We start from the raw sequence: 17,463 nt of genomic DNA on the forward strand, positions 1-17,463 counted from the left end.
TCTCGTAAAGTTATAAATATAATAAATTCATGTATAATACTGATGGGTTTCTTACTCTTCAAGAAACCATCGTATCTGCAGCTATACATCTTAATACGTTATTAATAAAGGGCTGAATCAATCAAGTCTGTAGTTCGTTTTTTATTAAATGGATTTGGTTCCGCAGCACCGGATGTGCCTTTTAAGGTGCCGCCTTGTGCTTTCACTTTCATGCTGTTTTCGTTGTAGCTTGTGTCGTTTTTATTTTGTAACTGGAAGTATTCGGGTATTATCATGCCCTATCGCTTAATCAAGAGTGCAGACCCATCTATGGTTTCCTGTAACTCGGCAGAAGTTTCAAGGGCAGAGTGGATTTCTGTTTAAGGTCTGTGTTAAAGTGGTACTTCCCCAGAAGCGGTTTTAATGGTGCGTCATCTTTCCTCTTAATACTTCAAATTCCTCTTCAGGTTGTTCCTCTGTTGACCGATTTCGGCGGTATGAGGTATCGTTGTGTTTTTCAATAGTCTTTTCAAATTGTTATATTTTAATGTTAGTTTACTTGGAAATAACACCGTATTTAATCGTATCTCGTACATAGTCATTCCGGTCTCGGTTGGCAAATTGCTACTTATTGATCACTTTATCGGTCTTCAGTGTTGTTAAAGATCTTCAGACCTCAGTCTTCTTTTATAAAAGTCAATGGCTCTTCCGGACCAACTTCAGGCCATTAATCAAACAGCAGAGGCTCTGAGCAGCTGTGAACGCAGGAGGATCTTCTACCTGTGTGAAATCTTGGACACAGACACCAGTGTGGCATGTATGAAGGACATGCTGAAATCTAAAGTGACGTGCCACGAGAGGGGACAGCTGTTTTTGACTGAGCTGATGCTGCAATTGAGACGTTTTGATATCCTGAAGAAGGTCTATAACACCAACAGGGATGAGGTGGAGAAGGCTCTGATACACAGAAAGGTTCTGCCAAGATTCAGGTAAGATGTGTACCTGATCTTATGTGTAAATTCATGATTGTTACTTTCCAATTAGATATACTTGATGTTCCTAACGTAATCATGATTTCCCTTGCTGTAGAGTATTGATGGCAAATATAAATGAGGATATGGCCAATGAAGATCTGAACAGTGTGAAATTCTTGTTGGGTAGCACATTGCCCCGTGAGATGATGGAAAAAGTGCAGGTGAAGTTTTGTTTTCACTGGGGATTTCCCACGCTCAAAATGTCAAATATGCATACAACAGTCATTTGAACTTCCTCAGAGAGAACAACTTCCTCCTCTCTCCTTTGACAGAGTTTCCTGGATGTGATTATTGAACTCGAAAAGCTGGATATAGTTTCACCTGAAAAAGTTGACTTTGTAGAAGAATGTTTTAGAAACATTGGCAGGGTCGACCTCGCCAAAAAAGTGACTGCGTACAAGATGTCAGGTAAGACTGTACTCCTGTATGAATTGCTCGAATTCGAAAAGAGTTTGTGATTTGTGAAAAACTAAATTCACCATGACAAAATGTGAGAAGGAAATTCTCAAGAGGAGTTTGAGGGTGGCAAGCTGCAGGTTTATTTATTTATTTATACTGTGTGTTTCATGCAAAGTATGAAATGTATACACTCTCTTGAAACAGGAAAATGCACTTTTTGCGTCTCATCCCACAGAAATGATCCATGGTGCTTATGAAGAAGAATAAAATTGTTCTTTCAAGTGCCAAAGAAAATATATAATCCCTATATCACAGAAACGAAAGTAAAACATGTTTTACACAGAACAGAAACAGAAAATAAAAGCTGTCTAAGTGGACATGCATTGTCCAGACTGTTCAACAAAAAGTGTTAGATTCAGTTTCTTTATGAATCATATAGCATAAAACAAAATGTGTTTCATTTAACCCAAAGCAGACATCTTTTCTTGTATTTATACCAGAAGAATATCAAGTTCACAAATTTACTTTTTAACATACGTCAGTTGGACACACATTGTTCTTCTTGGCACATGTTTACATATGGTTCAGTACTAAACTTTGTATTTATCTAATCAAATGTAAAACAAATTTGGGCTTTTTTTTTTTAAAGTGGATTTATGTGAAAGAACAATCACAAAGTACTTTGAATTATACTTTAATCTGTGTTTGTATTTCTGTCCAAACCTTCTACAGTAACAATTGAAGGTCATTCGTCTCTTCAGCAAAGACACAGAGGTCCCGTAAGTAGTGGAAAGAAATTATTCAACGTTTGACATTTTTCCTCTATTATACAACTAATACTTTTGAAAAAAACGTCTTCTCTTCAGTATCCGTTCTCCACTCCAAATGGGTCCCCTTCTCGACAGCAAACAAGTCAACCACGCCCCCTCCACATTGGTAAGACAGCCGGCAAATGAGAGCAACTTCAGAAGATATGTAATTGCCAAAGATACTGTGAAGAAATTTTAAAAACCCTCTTTTAAACCAATGGAACAAGCATAAGCAAATACAATTATACATTGCGCTTTATAGTTACACAGAAAAACAGCTGGACAGCCCCATGTCTATCATTGTATTTTACTTTAATATTCACAACACTGTATGAATCGTTGTCACCAGCCACAGAAAACGTTCCTGTGCCCGTACACACAGAGCAGAACCTGCAGGTAAGGGCTTCTCTCACAATTGGTGCAGTTTCTTTCCCCCTACGTTTGAGTGTGATTAATTAGTAAAGTGCTTTGATAAAACTTGTTTGCTTGCTCCTTTACATTACAGACTCAACTGGAGCGGTACAAATTGAACACTAATCCCAGAGGAGTGTGTGTCATCATAGACTGCGTGGGTAATGATGGAGGTGAGACACAACACACTTTTTATAAGTCCAGTGCTGGAATAAATATTCAGATCCTTTACTTAAGTACAAGTACCAAGACCAGTGTCAGATTACTCCATTACAAGTGAAAGGCATGCATTTAAATGCCTATTTTAGTAACAATACAAAAGTACCGTCACCAAAAGCTACTCAAAGTAATGTATACTGATTAAAAAATGTGTCAGCAGCATTTTACTGTTGTTGCTGGTCGAGGTGGAGTTACCTTTTAATTAATTTTATTTTATTAAACCAGGGGTCGGCCCTTTCAAAGGGTCACAAGATAAAGCTAAAAGGCCGTGCAATGCTTAAAGGTAGTGTTGGTTATCTTCTTCAAAAACAAGCTTGATATCTTTTTTTAATTCTCACATTACAGTTAAACAGCAATCAATGCTTTGATCAAAAAAAGAAGAAAATAACTCCTTTTTTAATCCTGTTTTCGGCGGTCGCAGGCCCATCCAATCATTTAAATTGGCCCTGAATCTAATGATTGGATGGGCTACTTGTCTACCTACCTACTGTCTGTGTGTATTCTTCTTCTACACTCATCACAGTAGTCTTCTGCAAGCTGCTACCATGACAGTACCAACAAGAGCCATGCTTGTTGTTTTCCTTTCGCAAGATGACCAACCCTGCCTTTAGTGGGAGAGGAAAGAAGGAAAAGTTTTGACTAAATTTGTTTGTGACATAAGGGATCATGCTTCTTTTGTTGGCTTCCAACATGTATTCAAGTGAAACCATGTTGAGTGTTGTTTCATGTGATATTAGACTGAATCCTGAATCACTTCTCCTTACTTACTTAGACATGTTGGAACAGACATTTAAGGCTCTTCACTTCAACGTGGTTCTCTCCAAATGGCTGTGTGTGGATGAAACACTCTCAGTTCTCAGAGGGCTATTCAGAAAGAGAGAGAACCTTGAAGGCGACAGCTTTGTCTGCTGCATCATTAGCCGCGGTATGGCAGACCATTTTCTGGGTACAGACTCGTACGGCGTAGGTCTACATCTGGACAAAGTTCGACGGCTTTTCACTGCTGATGCATGCCCCATGCTGGCGGGCAAGCCCAAACTCTTCTTCATCCAGAGGTACAGCGTCCCCGAGTTTCCGCCCCGTGCCAGGATGGAGCACCGGGATGAGGATCTGGAGACGGATGGCGGTTCTGGGCCGTCCAGATGTGATGTCATCCCTACAGATGCCGATGTGTTCTGGAGTCACTGCTGGACAGATGAACGTCAACTGGAGCAAGGGCACCATCGCTCCGTTTACCTGAAGGCTCTGACAGACGCTTTGCACAAAGGTCAAAGGAGGTACAGGCAAACCCTCTTTCACACTTAAGCATCTGGCACTTTAATGTCAGCCTTAAGACTAAACAGTTGTTTGTGTCCCGACAGGAATACACATCTTGTTGATGTCCATACCGAGGTGAACGGTGCCATCTTTGAACACAACACGACAAATCCTGAAGCGCAATACAACATCGATCTGAAACATACTTTGAGGAAAGATCTTTACTTACAATAGAGGATTAATCACCATCACTAATCCCTCAAAACTGTCAGCCACATATGTATACAGCATGCATTGCCTAAGAAGAACCTTTTTATTTATTTATTGGGTATACAGTGACATCTGCTGGTGTAGTAACTTAAAACACGAACGCTTTTCTTGGTTTTGATGTATTTATTTCATGATTGAAAATATGTTTAACAGTTTCATAACAGACATACAAATATACAGGCAAGACTAAACAATTGTGACAACTATAACTCAAGAGCCTCACAATAGATGCAAATGTCTATTCATGCAAAATAAAATGAAGAGTAATACAACACACAACAACACAATGTTTTAATCATACAACAACTGGAATGTAATCAAATGTAACTGCTTTTGTTTTGAAACAATGTGAAATGCCCTTTTCTTGCCTCATACAATGCAGATAAAACAGGCTTGTAGTCCCTGTATTTAATTATCTTAACTATACATTTTTTAACCTGTGTATATAATTGTGAAAATAGAAAGTTGAATGGACTGACTGAAATTATATCTTTTTTTAAAACTTTGAATATATTTTTATTCTTTGTATTGCATATTTTGACATTATGCATTGTCTAGACATGTGCAGTAGAACTATGTATGCATGCACGTATGTAAAGATACACTATTTTTCAATAGTAAAACAACAAATGTTGCATTCATTACCTTTTAAATTGTTTTAATAATTTGACTTTACTTTCTCCCTGTAGCCCCCAGCTAGTTCTACATATTCTGTATTCTTTGTTTGTCTTTCATCTTTCCTTTGACATATGTTTGCTAAATTAATAATAAAGTTAAAGACCACTGATTGAAATATAATGACCAATTTGTTTGCTTCCATTGTAACCGACAGTTATCGGTCAATTGATTCCCTTCACGTTGTCTGACATTACAACTCCTTGATCGAACTTCAAAGCAATTGTCAACTCAACTTCAGTTTGACACTTAAACTGACTCTTCAACTTCATTCAGGAAGCACCCTTACATTTTCTTCAGGAAATTGGACTATTTCAGTATCGTGTGTACTTGTCATAGTATTCATTTATTTGTCCATCTTTGGGATTTCTATTATGCAATTGATAATTATATCCATACAATACAAAACATTGTTTGAGCTCCGTGACATCTGACTTCAGCCATTGACCATAAGTAAATGAATAAGTGTAGAATGTAAACACGAATGGAAGTAAACATAAACTACACAAGAGCAGGACAAAATCACAGTGTGTCAGTGCACACCATACTATTATATACTTTTATTCAAGAATAGTTAGTTTGTCTGTGTCTATATATAAATATAGTATACATAATGTTATAAAACAATACACCATGTGGACATCATACAGTACGGGATATAAATATGTTGTTGTGTAAATACTCAAAGAAACACATCACACATGTTTAATAATAGCCTTCAGTCCTCCACGCTGCATTGTGATTGTGACAATAGGAGGCAGGCAAGTTACACCAGGAACCTAAAGGAGACACGCGCAAAGCGGGGCTCGTGAACGCGCACGGCCGGGGCTGCTGTTGCTATGATGCAATGGCGACTGCGCGGTGGGAAGCGAGCGAGGAGTTGAATGAGTTCCCTCCACACTTGGAGTGAAGCAGCCGCCGACAGCCAGGAGGACGCCGTCAGTGCGGAGGGACAGACAGCGGGCACGGAGACACTGGCAGGGCCCCGTCCTCCGCCCGTCCTCTACCTGCAAACACACGGCCAGGTGTGTCCGCTCGCCTCCACCGCTCTCCGTGTCATGCACGTCGGAGAGCGTCCTCACACATCTGTGTGACGTTGCAGCAAGAGGAGCACCAACACCCTGTTTTTCCCTCGTTAGCCAAAACCCAAGTGAGGAAGGGGGTTGTTTTTATTTTTTAATTTTTGTTTAAATTTCCAGTCGCATTGTCCTCAATCAGCGGCGACTCGGTGGACCTATCCGTGCTTTAAAAAAAAAAACCATGGCGGAGAGAACCTCGACCGGGTTACTGACGATGATGTTGGAGCCCACGCCGGCCGTCGCTGCGACCCTGCCGGCGGAGGTCCGGGAGAAGCTGGCGGAGCTGGAGCTGGAGCTCTCTGAGGGTAAGTTGACAACACCATGGACATGGACGACAGCACCGTGTGGCCGCTGCATGCTGGTTGTTGTCTTCCTACATGGGGCTTTAAACGTGGTTCGTGCACATGACAGCATCAGAACCACCGCCCTTTAGTATCTGCGCTTTGTGACTCATGTTTGAGAACATGCCAGCATCATCAGAGCCTCTCTGCTCACACTCAACTTCTGCTCCAGTTTTCTTCTCAAGTGTGTTACCTACTGCCCCACAGGGGGTCTCTAAACTAAATGTCACGAGCTAATAGGTTGCTCTGTTTTTCATTTTCACCTCTAACGAAGACCAGATGTTCCTATATTGTCCTGGAACTATAATGGACTCCAAATCCCATATTTGATCAGATGGCTATCTGAGCTGAGTCAGCTGACACACCCATACTGCTGCTATGCCTCTGTTTTTCACAGAAGTTGTGTTTGGCCGTACTTGAAGTTAAGACAAAATGAAAGTTAAGTAACGAATACCAATCGGCATATTACCAACCCTGTCTGACCGGTGACCAGCTCTATACAGGTTCCTGTCTCCGAGTCGTGAAATTAGAAGGTCATGAGAAAAGTTGAAACGGGGACAAAAGTCCTTGCTTCGCTTCATAGGCTTTATTTAATTAATTTGTTATGCTAATGCATATTAGGATCCGTATACTGTACATGTAGGTGTCGTCTCAGCGCTGTACAGAGTAAATGAAGCTGCGCTCATCCTCCCGCTTTCTTGAGATCTTTCAGAGTAAAGAATTACATTCTTTTTTGTTAACCACACTTTTATTTTTATATGCACGTTAAATGAGACTAATTATTTAACTGCTCCTTTTTATATGAGCGGTACTCGCATGATCAAATCTGCTGAGCTGTGCTAAAGTCATAATCACTGATCTGGGATATGACCCTTGGGTATGACCCTATTTATTTCCAAAGAAAATGTTCACTCATATTTCCTCCCTGCCAGCTGTGTGTAGCAGCCCCATACCGAGGTTAGGAATAGACCAAAGGTGCATGCTTTGATAAGCACATTGACTGCCACTGAGGCCCCGAATGGGATAGACACGTTTTTCAGGAGCGGCAACCAAATTAATCTATATCGGTCCAGTTTCCTCTTCCTGCTCTCCGCATGTCACATCCTGCCATGTTGGAGCTCTGATAGCCGTATCTCCCTGACTCTGTTGCCTTCTGCTTCTCTGTTGAAGTTTTTTTTCCACTGATATAATCAGTTGTCTCTACCCTTCACTGCCTCTTTCCACGACTTCCCCAAACTCCATAGTTCTTCCATTTTCTCCCTGATGAGGAAGGTGTAATTCATGGGTCAAATGAAATCAACCTCCCCCGTTCTCTCTGAAATCCTATCTCTGTACACTGAACTTTTCACCTCGTGATGATGCCCTTTGGTTGCCTCCCTGGTACATCCTGTCTCAGGAAAGAATAGACGACTCGTTTTATTGGAATGAGATGAGTCTGTGGATCCTGCAGATTTTCTATCCTTCTCACTGAGCTTGGCTTATGAGCATGTCTGTGTCACACTAAGTGACACATCTTTTAGCCTGAGTGTGCCAGTAGGTGTGCAGGAACACTGTATTATTCATGAAGTTGAATATATGTGTCATGTATGTTTACTGAAGCAGTTTAGCAGCAGCAGCCATTGTATAACATGAGTTTGAGACAATCCAGCAGCTCAGCTGGATAATATTCTACCGTCAGCAGTTTTGGGCTGCTGATGAGTGAAATAAACATTCTGTGCTCTCTTACTGTGGTTATAATACATGCATTTTCCTCCAGAGATGCAGTTATTTTCAATTGATCTTGTGTCTTACGATGTTTAGCTTACTTCACTCTGTCATTCGATTCGTTTGTTTGCTATTATAAAATGTGCATTTGTTGTTTTTTTTGACGCCTTCAATCAATGCATCTCTTTTATTCAGTGTGTCTATGTTTAATAATATGAAAAGCACTTTACTGTGTACACTTGGGGCCTGCCTCCTGGATACATTCACTGATTGAAACCTGGAATCGCTTTAAATGTGGAAAATGGGCTTAATATAAGTCAAGGCTTCACTAGGTTTGAAGTTGCTGTAAATGTGGCTTTGAATCGTTAACATTCCTCCATAACATTACACATGCTGAACTAAAGAAGCAACAATCAAAGTAAAAAGGCATTATTTATTAAAGGAATGGTTTGACATTAGGGGAAATGTGCTTGCTAGATCTCCTCAGTTAAAATGTAGTTTTGTGTGTGGATTAGACAAACGAAATATAGAATATAAATTAATGAGCTATTAGAGGTAAGAGTAGTTTAATTCTGAATCCTTTGTGCGGAGCGAGGCTAGTTTTCCCCCCATGTTTCCAGTCTTTGTGCCATGCTAAGCTATCAGCTAATATACTTGTTGTACTGGGCACAGTGAGTGAGTGATGTCAATCTTCTAATTAAACTCTTGAAAATAATTGTATTTTTGTATTTACTATTTTTAACATTCCTTCAGGTGTTTAACAGCCCAACATTTTGCCAATCTGCTACATCTGTACCCTGTGGGCGTGGTCTGCACTATTACATGCAGCCCATTTACTAGTTGCTTTTCCCCAAAATTGCTACAATACTAAAATCTCTCTCTCAAATGTTGCATCTCAGAGTTATTGGAGAGAACATGTGGTATCTCTCAGCTGACCTGGATGAAGATGAGTGGTCAAAAGATGGGCGTAAAGGAGGGCAAGAAGATGAATGATCCACATTATCTCCTGCAGGGAGTAAAGACGGAGACACGTGGCTGCTGAGTAATTCATCGACTCGCTCTCTTCCATTCCCTGGTTTTCTTCCCTCTTCGTTTGTTTGTTCTCCAAACCCTCTGATTACAAAGTCATTTTTAGTCCAGTGCTGGTGTTTGCTGGGAAACTGCCAAACCCCTGTTGGTCATGGCACTGGTTCTGCCTGATCTCACCCGGCAAACATTTACAGAGGGGCAGTGCAGGGTTTCTGTTAGTTTACGTGGTGCCTGGCTTGTTCATGGTTGTTTGTTTTCATAGAGAAAATGTTTGCTTCAGGTTTCCAGGCAATCTGTTTAATGATAGACACTGTCTCAATTTCTTCTGACTTCTTATTATCTACATCCTGGCACCTGCTCGTGCAATGACCCAATTTCCTCATGGAAATCGTTTAAGTTCCGTCTTATCTAATCTCTTAGATAAGGTGAACCTGTTCTCACTGTGGACTTGTAAAGAGGTGACACAGAGCTTTCAGCTGCTGTTTACTGTCGTAACGCGATGGTGATTAGCTCATGTATTTGCAGGGAGAGCCGTTTCATCAAACAAGCGCTCTTAATTTCTCCCTAGTCTGAAATACAAGACGGCAGCACGACATGTGAATTAGACAAGCAGAGAAGTTATGCATACAAATACAATGTAAATGTAAGTCAGAGAAAACTATTAGTCCGAAAAATCAGTAAGTTGTTGTTGTGTGGAACAATTTCAATGTAACGTGCTGATTATTCATGCATGTCATGAGTTTCTCATTAGTTGTAGTTTACAGTAGATCCACATTTATATGACCTGAGGCTCCCAGCTCCGCCCTTTTTCCCACTGATAATCTTTTGCAGAACAAGTGGCCAGCGACAGGACCTTCAGCCTCATGTCGTATCCTTTTACTGCTGTGATAACTTCTTTTGTAATTTATACCACAATAAGTAGAACATAATTCCCTTTCTATTTAATTGATATGTCATTTGCTGTATAGCCCAATTCCCAATGTGCATGGGCATTAATGGCATAGTTTACCCAGATCCTTAAGTAAGGATTATATTGGCCCGTTATACAATCAAGCCAAGGTCATAGACCTGTGTACAAGGTGGGGTTTGTGGATAGCTTTGTTGGTCACGAAAAACGCTTTTTGGAAAGTATGAGTGTACAGGGAACCCGAGCGACTTGGACGACTCATTCCTCTCTGTGGTCACTTACTCCCACCACCGACTCATGGAGAAAGAACATCCAGCGGGGTCACCCAGTGAGTCCAGTCTATTGTTACGCAGAACCAAGTATTTGATGAATGTAGAATCGCATTCTGCTTTGAGAACCGGTAGGATTTGGGACGGTAACTGAAGGGACTTTGTACATGGCTGCTGAGTCCGCTCTGTAATCGGATCCAAAAGAGAAGAATGTTGAGCCTTGGCGCGAGCGAGCTGGCTGCCGTGGCTGCTGTGAAGTCCAGTTCGGAGATAAAGAGGCAGCTATGCCGTGACCCTGCCAGAGTGGAGGACAAGAACGTGGAGGGTCATACATATTTTCAGGGTGTGCCTCAGAGCAGTAGAGCCTCAGATTCTTGTGCTGCTCTCATATGCTTCTGCCAGTATCTGAGAGTCCGTGCACATGGAAGTGTGTGCGTGTTTGGCCTATTTACTTTTTGCCTGTGGATTGTTAAAGTGCTCCTTATAGACCACAGCGCTGTTTCATTTTAGCCTCACAATTACCCACACCACCCGTTATTGCCCTGGTCGCTTCCACTGCAGCTCCAGCTCCAGCTGCCTGTTTGTTTTCTTTTGTACCGTTAATATATGGCATGAGATTGTGATATGTATAAATACACTACCGTTCAAAAGTTTGGGATCACTTAGAAATGACTTTATTTTTCAAAGAAAAGCACTTTTTTTCAATAAAGATAACATTAAATTAATCAGAAATACACTCTACATTGTTAATGTGGTAAATGACTATTCTAGGTGGAAACGTCTGGTTTCTAATGAAATATCTCCATAGGTGTAGAGAGGCCCATTTCCATCAACGATCACTCCAGTGTTCTAATGGTACATTGTGTTTGCTAATCGCCTTAGAAGAATAATGTCTGATTAGAAAACCCGTGCAATTATGTTAGCACAGCTGAAAACAGTTATGCTGGTGATATAAGCTATACAACTGGCCTTCCTTTGAGCTTGAAGTTTGTAGAACAAAATTAATACTTCAAATATTAATCATTATTTCTAACCTTGTCAATGTCTTGACTATATTTTATATTCATTTGATAAATAAAAGTGTGCTTTTTCATGGAAGACACGAAATTGTCTGGGTGATCCCAAACTTTTGAACGGTAGTGTATGTCGGTTCTTTCTTTGTTTATTCGTTGTGGATGAGTTGACAGAGTGAAATGTATGCCAGCACTGGGATTGTGTTGTCACTGGGGCTTTCCTCATTGGTATTTAAGGTTTTCAATATTGGCTATCATTATCAATCTATCTATTGTTTTACCCCATTAAATATTTATTTAATAAAGCAGCATTTAAAATGGAAAAAATAATGCTACAATCTTATCAACGAACCCAAAGGTTTACATTCATCGGTTATATAAAATGGAGAACAGAAGGCATCTTATTTTCGAAGAAGTAAAGATTTGCCACCACAATGTTGTTTGACAACTGAAAATATCGTTTTTTTTAACCGACTTTCGATCTAATCAACCTAATTCTTTTTCTCCAGTTACATTTTTACATGATGAGCATGAGAATGAACAAATTATTTCTGTCACGATAGATTAAATTTCCCAGCTACTTTGTACTTCCCTATGTAAGCATCGTAAAGGTTTTCGGCTTACAGGGTTTTTAAAGTTTGTTCTGAAACTTGAGAAACAAAAAAGTGTTCCTCTCTGTGGGCATGCCAGAAAAAAGACATTTCATTCTCTCTCAACTGACTCAACCATAAAGGGACTTGCTGTGGTTATTTCAGCAGTCTTTATTCCATATAGCATTTTATTGCTGTGGCACAAATCGCTGCACAATTTGCTCACAGTGCCTCCCTCCCCCAGTCACCATGCTGTGACAAACAATGTATTGTTTAGAAAGAACAAATGTTCTAACTTCCAGTGAAAGAGTATCTTGCATTTACTATCAGTGAAGCTTGACATGTAATTCATTGAATTATTCTGGTTGGACATGGACCTGTGTTCATGGTCAAAGACAGCGAGCGGAAAAAAAACCTGCAGCATTTGTTTAAATATTCCATTGATAAATGCAGCGTCTGTACATCAAGTGCTGAACATGCATGTTGGCTAAACGATCTTCCAACTGTTCATATTGTGTTTATAAAAAACTAATAAACGGATATATTTACAATCCATATTTATTTTGAGGGGCATTATCAATTAAAAAAAGAACAACTACTGACTCCACTATATTAAAGCTTCTGCCAGTATTCTAATACATACATAATCATAGACTCTGTCCAACACCCAATATGTGGCTCCTACTGTATAATACTGTATGTCTCTCTGTTAGCTCTGTTGTCTTAAGCAATTGCAGTTGAGTTCCCTTGACCTTTTAAATCAGATGGCTTTATACAACCAGGACGTTTGTCTTTTTAAAGCCAACCGGAGACTTGGCCCTTTGATACGACAGCAGTAGAAAGATGGTGCCAGCCTCCTGCCGGGTTGCCATACTGTCCATCCTGCTACAGAGAGACCATCTATGTGATTGGCCAGAAAGTGCATTTGGTAGCACTCAATTCTATAAAATATTTACTTGGTTTGAGAAACCTTTTTTAATGTCACAATGGGTGCCAGGTACTGTGCCCATGGGGAACCCGTGGGTGTCCTTGCTGCAAGAGAGATGGCATATGCAGTGGAGAGCAGTGCAGTGGGCACTGACGCAGGGAGAGCTGCTGACCATACAAGCCGCATGACCCACTTCAAGGACACGTTGCAGAATTCACACTCTGCACTACATCCGTCGGCCCGGCACGGCTTTAGTTCTGCCTCCATCAGCTCTGTGATGTAAACTCTTGGCTGTCCGTTCTCCCACCGGTGAGTGTGTATCTTGTATCTCTCGCCCTCCCTGGGCCCATCGGATAGAGACACAGGCTCAGCATCATAGTGTGATGCCAGCTCTGGAGCCCCCCCTTCAGCTCACACCATATGGAGCTTTTTCCCTGTCTTTATTCCAGAGTATGGTCTTTTTATTTGAAATTTGATGACGTGCATTGTTGTTGACGTTCAGATGTTCTAATGCGTTCCCTTCCCACACTGTCTTTACATTAAAATATTGCTGGCTTTCGTCTGGATTTCAGGTGCTTCTGTTCAAACTGTATGCTTGCACTCGTATATATTGTTGCTTGCACAGTGTCAAAATGTAATAAAGTCCATCTTTACATCTCCCATTTTTTTTCTTGATTATATAATCTCAACTTTTTCATTTAATATTACATTTTTGCGTTTCATGGTGAAACATGTGAACATGTTGGGAATTTTTGCGGCGCTTTTGGTGTGAACGCAGCATTACACTTTACCAAACAGCCAAGCCACACTGACATCATACCCATATGCCCTCTCCCACACTAATTCTGTAATATAAATGATTGTTTTGGCTGTACAGCCTCCAATACACATAAACTCCTGAACCCTTTCATAATTATTTTATTTGTGTAGAACTTTGTGATTGTATTGCACATGTAAGTCAAAAAGTGTCACAAGTCAGAGCCGGTGTTGTGTATTCCTGTACTGTTCATGTTGTAACATGACGTGAACGGTACAGAAATACACAACACTTTATCACTAAAGGTTTAAACTTGAGTGATCGTTTTACAACCTCTTGAACCGTCTAGCTGCTCTTACTGGTTTTACTTGCTTTGTGTATTGGCTGCCTATTCACATAATACAAGTCAGGTTTATAAAAAAGGCTGCACATGTGAAAACAACTCAAGAGACATCACAGAAGCTCTTAAATGTTCAATCAAATAATCTGCTGTGCCTTGACGGAGAGTGTTGATGATAGTGCTGTTTGAAATCCCAGTCAAATAGGACAGGAGCTGGCAGTTTAATTAAAATAAGTGATGATAATTCATTCCAGAGAGGCGTTGTAATTATGTACTGGTCAGTGGCAGCCACACCTTGACCTTCTCTGGCCGGGTGCGAGCAGAGGTCAGCCTGCACAGTATGACAGGACCATGGCGTCTATGAACTTAGCTCCATCAACAGCTGGCCAACAAGCAGCACCAGTGAAAGTGAGGAGGAAACCAGGGGAACCTTTTGAGAAACCCAGTGGGTTCATTCTTGCTGCTTTATTTCCCTCAGATGTCCTTTGCCTGGAAATGTATAATTGAAGTCGGTTGCCGATAGCGATGCCACAATCGCATTTCGCTGACGAGAGTGCAACATCACTAGAACAAAGATGGACTTTTTATATTTTTTTATTTGATGAAATATCTGAGAAGATCATAAACATGTTTTTAATCAACGTCCAGGCCTACTCAGGTGTGATGTGCAGATCAAAGACAAACGGAGCCCTTTGTAAACGCAGAATGCCGCATCGTGAGCCTTCCCGGTGGAAAACAAACAGAAAATGTTTGGAATATGCTGTGACCTATCAACTTAACCATGAGGAGAGAGGTTTCCAAATCCCCATCTCTGCTGGAGGGCACGACTACACACAACAAACAGGCACATGGCATAGCAGGTTGTCCCAGCGTTTTAAAAGAACAAGGCCAAGTTGCCCCTCCCCCCTACACTTCTCTTTTCCGGAGGTGTCCCAGTAGAATATAGGAGAGAAGGAATCAAATAAAAAGAGCTTTTTTGTTGTTGTTAGATCTAAAACTAAACTAAAAGTCGTCAAACAAACCAGAAAATGTGCTTTGAGCCCATGTGCCCCATGTGGGCGTACGGTTTGAAGCAAGCTGAGCTGATGTTGCTCTCTAGAGACTTTTCCAAGTGTGTAATTCATCGTGTGCCTGTACATCCAGAAAGACGGGAGGGCAAGTCAGGACTGTATTTAAAGCTCCTAAGGCATAACTGACAAAGTGTCGAGTCTCTTCCTGCGTTTGACAAATTGTCACTAACTAATGAAGTCACAAGTTGTAAATCATCTCATGAAACATACAAGCTGCTTTTCATGCATTTCGTGCTACTGCATATTCAATTTTAATTCAGTTTATGTTGTACAGCACAAAATCACAAATTACAAATTTGCCTCACATCGGATCAGGAACAACTCCCGGAAAAAATGAAAAAACCTTTTCGCGGGGAAAAAGGGAAGAAACTGTCCATCCAGCGAGAGGAGGATCCCTCTCCCTGGATGGACAGAAGCAATAGATGCCATGTGTACAGATGAACAGAGTTACAACACATTCAATGAATATGCCGAAAATGTATGATTAATGAGTAGTAGGCATGGACCACGATCCAGATTTCCACAATCCATGAAACAGAAGGCGGTAGAGAGGAGAGTCCCAATGACGCCAGGCCCTTGAGGCAGGAGACACAAATGTGCATGTGCTTTCCAAGCAGCCTAAGAGGAAACGTACCTGCACTTAACCAGGCCGAGTCAGTATGATGATGCCATTAAAGCAGATAAAGAAGAACGTCCAGCTTGTTTAAACTCATCTGAAAGAAGAAACTATGAAGCCTTATTATTACCGAAACGGTCCGCAAATACCTTGTTCAACATTGGACCATACTTGATGTGTCCACGCACAGTTTTCATATCAAAAGAGGGACTATTACTGATATTTAAGGCTGTTTTTTTTGGAACCTGTCTGATCGACTGACTGCTCTATATGTTGTCATGGCTTATAACAATGATGGCCTACTAATGAGACACCCTGAAGATACCCTTAAAGCTAAATTAACATTAATGTATATGAATATATCCACCTCAGCCATGAAATAACAGCACAATTAAAGTTTGAGTCTGCCATGAACGCCTCAGCTCTCTTGATAACGTTGTCTTTGGATACATCTGTTCCTATATAATAGCACAGTTGCAGGTTAATGTTATTTCACATGGCTTGAGTACCCCAAGGCCTTTCTCTTTTATATTCTTTGTACTTTTCTGTAATTATTATGAGATAACTAAAACATATCTTTCATTGTCAGCTCGGACTTACGATCCAAGGATATTGCTTTGATCCAATCTTCATTCCTGTCTAATAATGTACGTATGTGCTCGGTCTGAAGTAATAATTGTAATGTTTTCCCTGGCACCTCCACGAACACACCAGATGTGTTCACCGATAAGGAGTTCAAAGAAGACTAGACTGCAGCTGGACACATTTTCTGAACCACGCTTCTTACCTTTTAATTGCATTTAACTTTATTCTCATTGTCCATGTTAATTCAAGGGTGCTGAGCAGTATTAAAAATGACCCCCCGTAACATTGGGGCAGCGACTAAACCTTGATAATCACGAGTGGTCTGTGTCCAGTATTTGGCTAATCAATACCTTGATGAAATACACCCGTTTGTCACGAAGCAGAGTTGTGCTGCTTGTCAACACACCCGAAAGTTGTTGAATAACCTTTTTACAGAGTTCTACTTGTGGAATCCCAGGCACTCGGGGAGGAACAATGACATGGATACAACTTTAAACTGACCTGTAATCCAATATAACGCACACGTCACGTCTCCGTGCCGTTACTCACAACATTCTTGAAATAGAGGTCACATGCCTCTGCGGCCTGCGGTCGATCCTCATGGCTGTGGTCCCAGAACACGTGTGCGACTCGCCTCATGATGACAGTTGGAGCTCGGTTGTTGAATCTCAGAAGCCTGTTCCTCATTCCTCGGGGCCCCCCTCTCCGTCGTCTTCATTGCCCCCACCCGAGAAACTCATTAGACATATCAGGCATTAAGTGTGGCGTTCTGTGCGGGTGGGTTGTGATTCTTCACATAATTTAAGTGTTTAAGAATGTAGACTGTGTGTGTGTGTGTGTTCTGCAGGGGGATGTATTTGTGTCTGCTACGCAACCAATGATCCTTCATATGTTCAAATCATTCCCAGATTTTGTAGTAACCAAGGCTTTGTTTTGTTGCCTGAGGGCCTGCCACGCTAAACTGTCTCTCAGCCATCACAGTGAGATATTAAAGGGTCATAATAATAGTTTTGAGCCCAAATGTACATTACTGTTCACACTGACTCCACCCTGTCTGCCATTAGGACGGAGAAGCAGTCTGTCAACAAGTGGCAGATAGTTGCTGGGAGGTCAACTTGTGTGTCATGCCCTGTCACACACACACACACACACACACACACACTTAAGTGCAAACTTTCCCCT

At 41.0% G+C, this 17,463-nt stretch overlaps 2 protein-coding genes across 8 annotated transcripts in view; both read left to right on the forward strand.

Moving 5' to 3' along the window:
• The first annotated feature begins 209 nt into the window (after positions 1 to 209).
• LOC130199335 (CASP8 and FADD-like apoptosis regulator) lies at positions 210 to 5,163 on the forward strand. Its single transcript, XM_056422743.1, has 10 exons — positions 210 to 364; positions 447 to 968; positions 1,069 to 1,174; positions 1,286 to 1,421; positions 2,145 to 2,191; positions 2,279 to 2,348; positions 2,571 to 2,617; positions 2,727 to 2,805; positions 3,624 to 4,128; positions 4,213 to 5,163. Exons 2-10 carry the CDS (start codon positions 679 to 681, stop codon positions 4,340 to 4,342), a joined length of 1,410 nt encoding a protein of 469 aa, XP_056278718.1. The 5' UTR covers positions 210 to 364; positions 447 to 678; the 3' UTR covers positions 4,343 to 5,163.
• A 538-nt stretch (positions 5,164 to 5,701) lies between these two features.
• dip2a (disco-interacting protein 2 homolog A) overlaps positions 5,702 to 17,463 on the forward strand; it is a 73,992-nt gene continuing 62,230 nt past the window's right edge. For 3 of the 7 annotated variants that reach the window (XM_056422674.1, XM_056422680.1, XM_056422691.1), the window contains exon 1: positions 5,703 to 6,437. In XM_056422674.1, the coding sequence (XP_056278649.1) occupies positions 6,314 to 6,437 (124 nt within the window). In that variant the 5' untranslated portion in view covers positions 5,703 to 6,313. Of the gene's footprint in view, positions 6,438 to 17,463 lie in introns of all 7 variants that reach the window. The other 4 variants (XM_056422656.1, XM_056422665.1, XM_056422700.1 and 1 more) reach the window with 2 other exon arrangements.

This window comes from Pseudoliparis swirei, chromosome 2 (genome assembly GCF_029220125.1).
Source record: "Pseudoliparis swirei isolate HS2019 ecotype Mariana Trench chromosome 2, NWPU_hadal_v1, whole genome shotgun sequence".
Lineage (NCBI taxonomy): Eukaryota > Metazoa > Chordata > Actinopteri > Perciformes > Liparidae > Pseudoliparis > Pseudoliparis swirei.